Raw genomic sequence first — 12,076 nt, 5'->3', positions numbered from 1 at the left:
GAACCACTGCATAAGAATTCATGAGCTCAGGACTATATAATTGTTTGAGCCAAGTGTATCTTCCAGCAGCTTTGTTGTTCACGCTATTTGCGCATGCTGGAATACAGTGAGTTGATGATAGTGTGAAATTTTGTCTTAATTTTTTAATTTTTTTAAAAGATTTATTCATAGAGAGACAGAGACAGAGACACAGGCAGAGGGAAAAGCAGGCACCATTCAGAGAGCCTGGCGTGGGAAATTGATCCAGGGTCTCCAGGATCACGCCCAGGGCTGCAGGCGGCGCTAAACCGCTGTGCCACTGGGGCTGCCTGAATTTTGTCTTTAGTACTAAGATATAGCTCTAAGACAGTCCCAAAATTTATTTTCACAACAGTTTTAGCCAGAGGCACACTAAGTACTTTTGTTCTAGCTAACCCTTATGGAAAACAAATTTTAAGACTTTTTACAGTGTATAGACAGTGAAGAGACTATGTTTAAAGTCTCGTAGGGCCTTTTAGAAGATGACTCATTATTTGATTTCACTAGAAACAAACTTTATTTTGTTTCTTAAGGATTCTGAAATACTCTGAAGCAGAATATTCTCCACCAGTGTATATAGCTGAGATGGAAAAAGAAGAGAAACAAGGAGATATGATTTTGGTATCTGGGATCAGAACTGGTGCTGCTGTTGTAAAAGTTCGAATTTATGAGCCATTCTATAAGGTAAAAAGTTTGTGCCATAAACATTCAAACTTTCATTTAAGGGCCTTGCCCATGGAAAATACTGTTCTTTATACTTATCTATAATAGAAGCCGTCTAACCTGATATGATTGGGGTCGGTAGTTGGTCATTTAATTGAAAAGTCATTTGTAGTAGGTAGACATTAAAAAAAAAACTTGTTTTCTGTAAGCCTGTTACTACCTAATTATAATTATACATACAACTGGTATTTCTCTTCCAGTGTGTAAGTGTAGTTAGTTCACCCGTCCCTTGGGATAGGCCCAAAATATTTCTTTGGCCACGAGCTTATGGGTTAGAAACACGTATGCTCATGCTTGCACCTGTCGCGGTTCCTACTTTCTTTTTCTTTTCATTTTTCATTTCATTTTATAGTCGAGTGAAAAATTAGACATGTGAAGCAATTTGAGTACATAATTCTATATTTTTCAGGATTTTTCTCTAATTTTTTACATTTCTCACCTACACCTAACTGATAACAGTATATTTTAGCAGGTTACTTTTGACTTCTTTTCAAGACATTTAAATTTTTTATAGAAATAGCTCTGTTTTCACATTTGTGGCTTATTTTTTAAGGTAATTATAATTAAAAGTGCAAATGGCATAAATAGGTTTGGGAAAAATCAGTGTCTTTTGGTGAGTGTCTAATTCAGATGGCAAGGACACAGTGTGGATATCATAGAGAGCAGCCTCCCAGCCTTGTGTCAGGTCAGCCTTCACAATAATCAAGGTGTTCAACAAGTGTAGAGAGTACTTTCTGGAAAGTCAGTATGTTGGAGGCTGGCTAAATGAATTTCTGTGGTACCCCATAAAGTCTTCCCTTGTTTCATTTTAGCATATGTACCTATTTATTTACCAACTCTTCTGCTTTAGAAGTCTTGTCATTTTCTGTTCTTAGTTTGAGTGACTTAGAAAGTAGTTATTAAGATTCATGATCACTTTTTAAGGCTAACTGAAATTATGATTTGTGATTAGGAAAGCATTTTTAAATCTCTATAAGATATTTTAGAAGAAACTTACAAGAAGTAAACTTTTAACAAGGAAAATGGCCTTCAGGATTTTGCCTACGGAACCTAGTTTTTCTTTCCTTCTTCTTTTAGAAAGTGGCAGCAGCATTGATACGTCTGCTAGTTTTGGAGAATATATTTCTTATACCATCCCATGATATTTATCTCTTAGTAGGAGCATATATTAAATACCGAGTTGCAAAAATGGTGCAGGGAAGAATGACAGGTAAGGTGATTTATCTTTTCCTAAGACTAACATTTCCCAAATCCTTCCTGCTGACAGTAAGAGAAGCACCTCTTCCTTATGTATACAAATACTTCTTTGTGTTTTTAAACTTTGTGATAAAGTATACTTTAATTGCTATACTTGAGATAATATTGGACTGAGATGGTCCCCATGTCTCGAACAGGCTAATGCTTAGCATCAGTGCCTGTAGGCATCTGAATTCTCTGTTAAAACAATAACCAAGGGATCCCTGGGTGGCGCAGCGGTTTGGCGCCTGCCTTTGGCCCAGGGCGCGATCCTGGAGACCCGGGATCGAATCCCACATCGGGCTCCCGGTGCATGGAGCCTGCTTCTTCCTCTGCCTGTGTCTCTGCCTCTCTCTCTCTCTCTCTCTCTCTCTCTCTCTCTCTCTCTCTCTCTGACTATCATAAATAAATAAAAAAATATAAAAAAATGTAAAAAAAAAAAAAAAACAATAACCAAATATTTACTAGATTTTGTAGGGCAAGTGAGGAAACATCTGAATTCTCTGTTAAAACAATAACCAAATATTTACTAGATTTTGTAGAGAAAGTGAGGAAACTTTATGAGAAGGGACCTGAATGATCTTTGCAAAAGTTGTTTCTTGAGAAACTCAATTAACTGAAAATTTAACATTCTGTTGACTCTAGTAGTCCCATTGAGTTTATAAAGTGTGTGTTGGCTCCATTAGCATTACTCCTTACTTGGGATCCTTCCTATTTCTTTCAGTTCATTGGTTTTTAAGAATGCAAGAAAAACCAACAATAAACTCATATATAGTACCCCCACACACCTGCCAAAATGGCTACATGTTGAAATTCATCATAGTGGGAAAGGGAGTAGAAACAGATCATACTCTTATTTAGGCCTGCTTCCTGGTTTTCCTCTTATAATCCAACAATACACCGTTACCTCTTGCAGTGGCTGCTCTTGCTACACTTATGTACCTTTCATGTCTTATAGAGGTGGGTTTTCCTCTCGAACACTACACACTGGAATTGCAAGACCCCAGAGCTGGATGTAATGGGTCTCTTTCTGGGAAAGTGGCTTTACTGGATGAGAAAACAGCCATGGTGACTGCTGTCCACCTGGGCCAAACTAACCTTGTCTTTGTCCATAAAAGTATCCTTTTCAAGTTTTAGCTGCCAATATATTTCATGAGCATGCTAGTCATGTAACTTGATAAAGTAATTTGTTAAGATTATCCTTATTTTGATAAGTTTTATTTAACATGGAACTATAAATTATTATTGTCATAATTTCTAGCAAAGGGTAGATGGGGAAAGGAATAATTCAGACATGGGGTCTGTTGACTCCAGTGCTTATTTGCAACCTCAGTTAAATTATAATTAGGAGATTGTGGAAAACAACTCGAAAAAACTTGTGTGAATTTTATTTAATATGTTCTTTCCCAGGACGCCTGGGTGGCTTAGCGGTTGAGCGTCTGCCTTTGACTCAGGGCATGATCCCAGTCCTGGGATCAAGTCCCACATCGGGCTCCCTGTGAGGAGCCTGCTTCTCTCTCTGCCTGTGTCTGTGCCTCTCTCTCTGTGTATCTGTCATGAATAATAAATAAGTAAAATCTTAAAAAAAATAATTTGTGGGATCCCTGGGTGGCGCAGTGGTTTGGCGCCTGCCTTTGGCCCAGGGTGCGATCCTGGAGACCCGGGATCGAATCCCACATTGGGCTCCCGGTGCATGGAGCCTGCTTCTTCCTCCTCCTGTGTGTCTGCCTCTCTCTCTCTCTCTGTGACTATCATAAAAAAAAAAAAATTGTTCTTTCCCATTTCCACGTGAATAATTAAGAAAAGATGGTGTGGTATTGTCTGCAGTAGATGCTTAATTAATATTTGTTGAGTTGGGAGTAATTTTTATTTTTTATTATTTTTTTATTTTTTAAATTTTTATTTATTTATGATAGTCACAGAGAGAGAGAGAGAGAGAGGCAGAGACACAGGCAGAGGGAGAAGCAGGCTCCGTGCACCGGGAGCCAGATGTGGGATTCGATCCCGGGTCTCCAGGATCGCACCCTGGGCCAAAGGCAGGCGCCAAACCACTGCACCACCCAGGGATCCCGGGAGTAATTTTTATTTTACTTATTTACTTTTAAAGATTTTATTTACTTATATGACAGAGAATAAGAGAGAGAGCACAAGCAGGCGGAGCAGCAGGCAGAGGAAGAGGGAGAACAGGTTCCCTGCTAAGCAGAAAGCCCGATGTGGGGCTTGATCTCAGGGCCTTGGGGATCATGACCCAAGCCAAAGGCAGACATTTAACTGACTCACCTACCCAGGCACCCCTGAGAGTAATTTTTAAAAATTCACTAAACATGCTCTGTAAGAACCAAAGAGAGATATTTAGAGCTCTGTTATAGTCAAAGAAAACAAAACAGAACAAAGACTTAAACCTTAGAAAATTGAAATGTTTGGACTCCATTTCTCAGTGTTTGATTTTGAAATATTTAGTATTTAGTATTTTTGGATATTTGAATCTGAAAGAAATTAATTCATTTAGCAAATATCTATGATATTCCTGCAATATGCTGAACATTGTTCTAAACTCTGGGGATGCGGACTGCTGTTGTTAGGAAAGTCTTCTCTGATAAGACACTGCCGCAGTGAGTCAGGCCGATACCTGGGGGTGGAGCTCTAGGAAGATGAAGTAGTGGTTGCCAAGGTTGTGAAGCAGGAATGTATCTGACCTGTTTAAAGATGAGCACAGGAGGCTCTGAGGCTTAAGTGCCAAGAATCAGGGGAAGAAAGTAGAAGTGGTGGCAGAGCAGGGGAGGGATGAAGTCATGTAGCACCCAGTAGGCTGGAAAAGACAGTATTTCTTGTATATTCATGTTAGTTAGTTAGCTGTTATAGTACTTGTCTAAAACATAGTAATGAGGGTTTTGGTCCAGAGTTGTTCTATAGTCATTGTAAGGTGCATAGGATATTGGTCGTCAGATACAATAGTAGCTACAAAACAAACTAAGTTATTTAATATTTGAGCCCCAGCTGAAGGTCAGGAACTCCCCAAATTCCCCAGAAAGATTTTTTTTAAAGATTTTTTATTTTATTTATGAGAGAGAGAGAGAGAGAGGCACAGACATGTGCAGTGGGAGAAGCAGGCTCCATGCAGGGAGCCCAATGTGGGACTTGATCCCAGGACTCCAGGATCACGCCATGAGCCGAAGGCACACGCTTAATCATTGAGCCATCCAGGCGTCCCTTCCCAGGCAGATTTAGATGGACTTTGTTGTTGTGTTTTTTATTTATTCCAAAGTAGTAGATATTAAAATATATTTATTTATATACCTTCCTTGAGAATATAGATAATGACTATTCGTAATTTCTTCAGTGTGGGGTAACTGCTGGCACTGTTCAGACTGGATAGAAAACCAGAGAAACAGCAGGTTTAAGGGAAAAGAAAACTAGATTAGTTTTTCACAAATTAACTTGAAGTACCTGTGGGAAAGGCATGCCAGCAGATATTTATTTTTATTTTTTAATTTTTATTATTTTTTAAGATTTTATTTGAGGGACGCCTGGGTGACTCAATGGTTGTCGTCTGCTTTTGGCTCAAGGTGTGATCCCAGATGTGGAGATCGGGTCCTGTGTCGGGCTCCCTGCATGGAGCCTGCTTCTCCCTCTGCCTGTGTCTCTGCCTCTCTCTCTCTCTCTCTCTCTCTCTCTCTTCTCTTATGAATAAACAAATAAAAATCCTTAATAAAAAAATAAAAAAATAAAAATAAATTTAAAGACTTATTTTAAAAAAATTTGAGACAGAGTGTGCCCGAGAAAGCACAAAGTCAGGGGAGGGTCAGAGGGAGCAGGAGAAGCAGGCTCCCCACTGAGCAGGGAGCCCAACTGGGGTTCAATCCCAGGACCCTGGGACCATGACCCGAGCCAAAGGGAGACGTGTTACCAACTAAGCCACCCAGGTGCCCCCAGCAGATATTTTTATTATGCATCTGAAGGAGAAAGATTCAGGATAAAGATAGATACTTGAGAGTTATCAGTTTATAGATAGGTGATAGTTGTTAACAAAAATCACTTAGGGAGAGTATATAGAGTGAGAGGAGAAGAGGACCAAAGACTATAATGCCAGCTTTTAAGGTTCATATGGAAAAAGATAAATTCTCTTTTTTTTTTTTTTTCAAGATTTTATTTTATTGGGACGCCTAAGGTAGCTTAGCGGTTGAGCATCTGCCTTTGGCTCAGGGCGTGATCCTGGAGTCTCAGGATCCAGTCCCACATCGGGCTCCCTGCATAGAGCCCACTTCTCTCTCTGCCTCTGTCTTTCTCTCTCTGTCTCACGAATAAATAAATAAAATCTTAAAAAAAAAAGATTTTATTTATTTATTTGAGAGAGACAGAGAGAGAGAAAACAAGCAGGAGGGAAGGGCAGAGGGAGAGGGAGAAAATCTTTTTTTTTTTTTTTTTTTAAGATTTTATTTATTCACTCATGGAGACACAGAGAGAGGCAGAGACACAGGCAGAGAGGGAGAAGCAGCCTCCATTCAGGGAGCTCAATGCAGAACTCGATCCTGGGTCTCCAGGATCACACCCTGGCTGTAGGCAGCACTTAACCACTTCACCACCAGGGCTGCCTGAGGGAAAGAATCTTAAATAGACCTGGCTGAGTGCGGAGCCCATGTGGCAGGGCTCTCGTCTCACAACCCTGAGGTTGAGCTGAGATCAAGAGTTGGTCGCTTAACCAACTGAGCCACCCAGGTGCCCCAAGACATGAGAACTTTTTAAAGATAAAACAGACTTGAATGTTAAGGTAAACAGAAAGATGGGGAAAGGAGTGTCAGTTGATGGAACAAGGCTTCTGAAGGGCAAAAGAAAATGAGATTCAAAACAGGTGGAAAGGATAAGGAGGAAGGTCTCTTATTCTGACAGAGGAGGAATGAATTCGCTTAGAGATCTATCAAGATCTGTTTCCACCTCTGTAAAATGGAGGGAATGTTGTATCTCTGAATTTATTTGTAGCTCTTATATTTTATGAATGTTACATTAGAGACATATCAGAACCAAACCTAGATTGGCACAGAGGTGTCTGTACAGTCTTTAATGACTAGATAAAAGTAATCTTTAATTGAGATATAAACTATATGTGTATCAATATCTCATTTGGAATATTGAGACAGTTTTAAAGTTTGATCACTCCAGGGATCCCTGGGTGGCGCAGCGGTTTAGCACCTGCCTTTGGCCCAGGGCGCGAACCTGGAGACCCGGGATCGAATCCCACGTCAGGCTCCCGGTGTATGGAGCCTGCTTCTCCCTCTGCCTGTGTCTCTGCCTCTCTCTGTCTCTCTCTCTCTCTCTGTGTGTGACTATTTAAAAATAAATAAATTAATTAATAAATAAAATAAAGTTTGATCACTCCAGTGGATTAAATAATATCTTCCATTATCACAATGGATGATATAGTGATAAATTGTAATCTAACACATGACTGAATTACTATAACTCCTAAATTAATGTACTTTGAATGAATGTTTTCTGTTCAGTCATCTCAGTTATATATTTCTTCTTTTTACATATATATATTTTTATATTTTTTATATTTTTTTTATATATTTCTTCTAAGCCTTTGGATACACTATTTTAGAGATGGAAGTATATTCGTACTTAGATTCTGTATAGGACAAAACAATAAATTAAAAAAAACAATAAATTTGTATTTTTGCTAGAATTTAACTGCAGAGATGGGGGTAGTATGGTATAAGTAGGAGTATCTTTCATGGTAAAGAGAAAACATTTTGGTAATAATATTTACCACAGATAATGGAAAGTCAGCTCATGATTTTTATAACTGTCTGCAAAGCCGGAGGCAAATTGCTGGGCTGGATGGTAAGTCATGGCCCTCCCTCCTCTTCATTACCATATTCATTTCAACAGCCAGAGTGATGCCACTTTGTCCTGCTTTCCATAATGGGCCCCTTATGTAAGAATTTACTTACAGAAAGGGTTCTATAGCTAAATGAATACTGAAACCATGGAGCATGATCTTTTTTCAATCATTCCATTCTCCTTAAATTTGAAATTCAAGAGTATTCCTGTTATGACTGAGTCCCTCAGACTTTTCTCAGAAGTGTACACACTTAAGTTTTTGGTTTCCAAAGGATAATAAAAGATAAGATTTTTGTTTGTTTCTGTTTGTGCATTTATTATTTTTTTCTTTGGTAACTCACATTTCTCTTTTTACTCAACCCTGGTTCATGTAACTTCCTTAAACAAAAGTTAAGATGTACATATGCGATCTGTGTCTGGACTCCCAAATTGCACCATATATGTTGTAGAGCCTGGATTTTTAGGTATTTTTTTTTTTTTTTTAGAGGTTGGGGGAAAAGAGGGGCAGAGAGACAGAGACAGAGAGAGAGAGGAGAGAGAGGCTTAAGCAGACTTCATGCCTAGTGTGGAGCCTTACTTGGCGCTCAATCCACAACCCTGAGATCATGACTTGAGGTGAAATCAATTTGGTCACCCAACTGACCAAACCACCCAGGCGCCCTTGGATTTTTAGGTATTTTTAGATCATGATTTTCAGAAAGCTGAATAGCTTAAACTATTTCATTAAAATGAGTGCATTAGAAACTAGAGTGCTTCTTGAACCTTCAAATTTAACCTTCCTTTGACATGTTTTCTCTCATTGTTGTGATTATATGCAGTCTGCAGAAGTTAAACCTCTTAAAACAGATTGTGGAAAAAATATGAAGATCTCTGTGATACAATGTTGGGTTAGAAAGAGATGTTATACAAAGAAAAAAGAATACTAATGTCCTTAGATCATATGAAATTAGTTTGACTGAAAGAAGCCGGAATCTCACACACTAGGAGTGAGCAAAATTCTCGCAAATAAATAAAATCTTTAAATAAAAAATTAAAAGGGATGCCTGGGTGGCTCAGTGGTTGAGTGTCTGCCTTCAGCTCAGGGCATGATCCTTGGGTCCTGGGATCGAGTCCCATGTAGGGCTTCCTGCAGGGAGCCTGCTTCTCCCTCTGCCTATGTCTCTGCCTCTCTCTCTCTCTCTCTCTCTGTCTCTCATGAATAAATAAAATCTTTAAAAAATATTTTTTTAAAAGGAATGAGCAAAACTGTGGTTTGTTTTGTATACAGATGTGAGAGTGTTTCTTTATACCTGAGATTAACTAAGTTAAGCCAGTATATTTAGAATCCCAAATTATTCAATTTGATGGAGGAAACTAAAAGGTCAACTTTGGAAACCATCTCCATCTGTTAGCAAGTTTTGCTCATTCAATAGTTTTTATAAATTTGTATTTTATAACTCATTGTAGAAAATTGTTGGCCTCTTCTGATATTTTTGTTTCTTGATTTGTGTACAGGTTTCACAGTTCAACCTGGAGACCGCTGGAGTCTAGAGGTGGGACAGGTGTATGTCATTACAGTAGAAGTGTTTGATAAAAGCAGTACAAAGGTCTATATTTCAGATGTGAGTGTCTCGTATTTTTCTAGCCCCGTATATGGATAACTTCTTGAAGGGCCTCTCTCTGGCTAGAAAGGCTTTTTTTCTTTTGTTTCCAGATTTTATTAAATTTACTACTTTATTATGGTTATTAAATAGTTCTGTCCATGAGGAAAGCTAAACCAGAAGTAAGATATATAGTTTGGTCAGAATAACAGAAAAGAGTCGAAGAGAAGGGTGTCTCATTCTAGAACTCCCTCAGAGCTGGCCACCTCTGTGTGGCAGTGTTAAGAGCAGTGGAGGGCAGCCCCGGTGGTGCAGCAGTTTGGCGCCGCCTGCAGCCTGGGGTGTGATCCTGGAGACCCGGGATGGAGTCCCGCGTCGGGCTCCCTGCATGAAGCCTGCTTCTCCGTCTGTCTGTGTCTCTGCCCCTCTCTCTGTGTGTCTATGAATAAATAAATAAAATCTTAAAAAAAAAAAAAAAAGAGCAGTGGAGCCTCAAGAGTGACAGTGCTTCACTAACTCTCTAGCACTCTTCTGGGTTTTTTCCCTGAAAAATGTCAACTTATGGAATGGCAAAAATTATAACAAAATTTATATAAACATAGACTCTGTTTCTGCTTACTTGCCATTAATGGATCTTTCAAGTACTATTTTAAAATTATATCTTTCCAACTTAGAATTTCCATGAGGAGAGCAAAAGTTGTGTTTTTATTTATCCCCAGAGTGCATAGCTATACTTTTTATTTTTTAAATGCTTTCAGATTATGATGACTTTAGGGAGAAAAAAATCTTCTCAGTTTTGTGTTGCTGTTGGGCTGATTTTCAGAATCTCAGGATTATGTACCAGTTCCTAAGGGAGTACTTTGAAGAGCAGCTAACTACTGTGAATGGATCTTACCATGTAGTAAAAGCTGTGAAGAGTGGTGTCGTGGTGATAAATGCATCCCTGACTTCCATCATTTACCAGGTAGGAATTCAAAGGCTCAAAACATTTGAATCCCAAGAACACTGATGAAGCTTGGCTGACTTCTTGATTTGTGAGCAGATAAATGGCATATTCCACCTTTATCTTTCATAAAAATGAAAAAGACACTGATAAACAGTACACTTGGTAGTTAATACCTGTACAGATTTTCTTTTGCAATCTTTGTTACTGCTCATGCCGGCATTTGTGGTCATTGTGTATATATACACCATTAGAGGCTCCTTTAAAAAATTATTTCATGTGTACATTTCCATGTGTTGTCAGGCTTACAAAGAGTACTTTCTAGTCTGATAATCCAAAAGGTTAATATATCTATTTATTTTTTAAAGATTGTATTTATTTACTCATGAGAGACATAGAGGCAAACACATAGGCAGAGGGAGAAACATGCTCCCTGCGAGGAGCCCAGTGCAGGACCCCAGGATTACAACCTGAGCCACCCAGGTGTCCCAGATTTTACTTATTTGAGAGACAGGGCGGGGGGGGAGTAGCAGAGGGAGAAGGAGAGACAGTCTTAAGCAGACTCTGTACTGAGCGACAAGCCCAACGTAGGGCTCAATCTCAAAACCCTGAGATCAGGACCTTAGCTAAAACCTAGAGTCAGATGCTTAACCAACTGTGACACCCAGGCACCTGCATGTACATGTTTTTGTATGAACATGTTTTCAGTTCTCTTGAGAATATACCTAAGAGTGGAATTGCTAACATTATATAATTTGACTTTTTGAGGATCTGCCAGACTGTTTTCATAGTAATTGAATATTTTACATTTCTACCAGCAGTGTACAAGGGCTCCAGTTTCTCCACATCTTTGCCAACACTTGTTATTTTCAGTTTTATTTTTTTTTTTAAAGATTTTACTTCTTCATGAGAGACACGGGGAGAGAGAGAGAATGAGGCAGGCAGAAGCAGAAGCAGAGGGAGAAACAGGCTCCATGCAGGGTGTCTGATGTGGGACTCGATCCCGGGTCTCCAGGATCAGGCCCTGGGCTGAAGGTGGCTCTAAACTGCTGAGTCACCCATGCTGCCCTCCGTTTTCTTTTAAAATTTTTATTACAAACATCCTAAAGTGGTATCTCATTGAGATTTTGAGTCACATTTCCCTAATGATTAATGATTTTGACCATCTTTTTATATTCTTATTGGCCATATGTATTTCCTTTGGAGAAACATCTATTCAAGATCTTTGCTGGGACACCTGGGTGGCTCAGTCGATTGAGTGCCTTCAGCTCAGGTCATGCTCAGGGTCCTGGGATGGAGCTCTGTGTCAGGCTCCCTGCTCAGCGAGGAGTCTGCTTCTCCCTCTACCTCTGCCCCTCTCCCTGTTCGTGCTCGCTCGCTCTCTCTCTCTGTGTCTCAAATAAATAAGTAAAATCTTAAAAAAAAAATATTTGCCCATTTTTTAATTTGGTTTGATTGTCTATTTGTTGTTGAGTTGTAAGAGTTCTTTATATATTCTGGATACTAGACCCTTATCAGATATACAATTTACGAATATTTTCTCCCATTCTATAGGTTATGTTTTCACTTGTTTTTTTTACATTTTTAAAATATTCTAAGTAATCTGTAAACCCAAAGTGGGGTTCAAACCTACAACCCTGAGATCATGAATTGCACACTCTACCAACTGAGCCAGCCAGGCACTTACACTTATCATTTTCTTGATACACTCCTTTTTTTTTTTTTTAAGATTTTA

General features: G+C 39.1%; 1 protein-coding gene across 3 annotated transcripts in view; it reads left to right on the top strand.

Annotated features, from left to right (window-relative positions):
* NUP210L (nucleoporin 210 like) overlaps nucleotides 1-12,076 on the top strand; it is an 86,436-nt gene that overhangs the window by 13,442 nt on the left and 60,918 nt on the right. For 2 of the 3 annotated variants that reach the window (XM_041744358.1, XM_041744349.1), the window contains exons 1-4: nucleotides 2,843-3,094; nucleotides 8,214-8,282; nucleotides 9,313-9,419; nucleotides 10,222-10,362. In XM_041744358.1, the coding sequence (XP_041600292.1) occupies nucleotides 2,914-3,094; nucleotides 8,214-8,282; nucleotides 9,313-9,419; nucleotides 10,222-10,362 (498 nt within the window). In that variant the 5' untranslated portion in view covers nucleotides 2,843-2,913. Of the gene's footprint in view, nucleotides 1-551; nucleotides 703-1,818; nucleotides 1,952-2,842; nucleotides 3,095-8,213; nucleotides 8,283-9,312; nucleotides 9,420-10,221; nucleotides 10,363-12,076 lie in introns of those variants that run through there. The other variant, XM_041744365.1, reaches the window with a different exon arrangement.

Source organism: Vulpes lagopus, chromosome 1, assembly GCF_018345385.1.
Source record: "Vulpes lagopus strain Blue_001 chromosome 1, ASM1834538v1, whole genome shotgun sequence".
NCBI lineage: Eukaryota > Metazoa > Chordata > Mammalia > Carnivora > Canidae > Vulpes > Vulpes lagopus.
The sequence above is the reverse complement of the archived record's forward strand: the minus strand, read 5'-3'. Positions and strand labels throughout refer to the sequence as shown.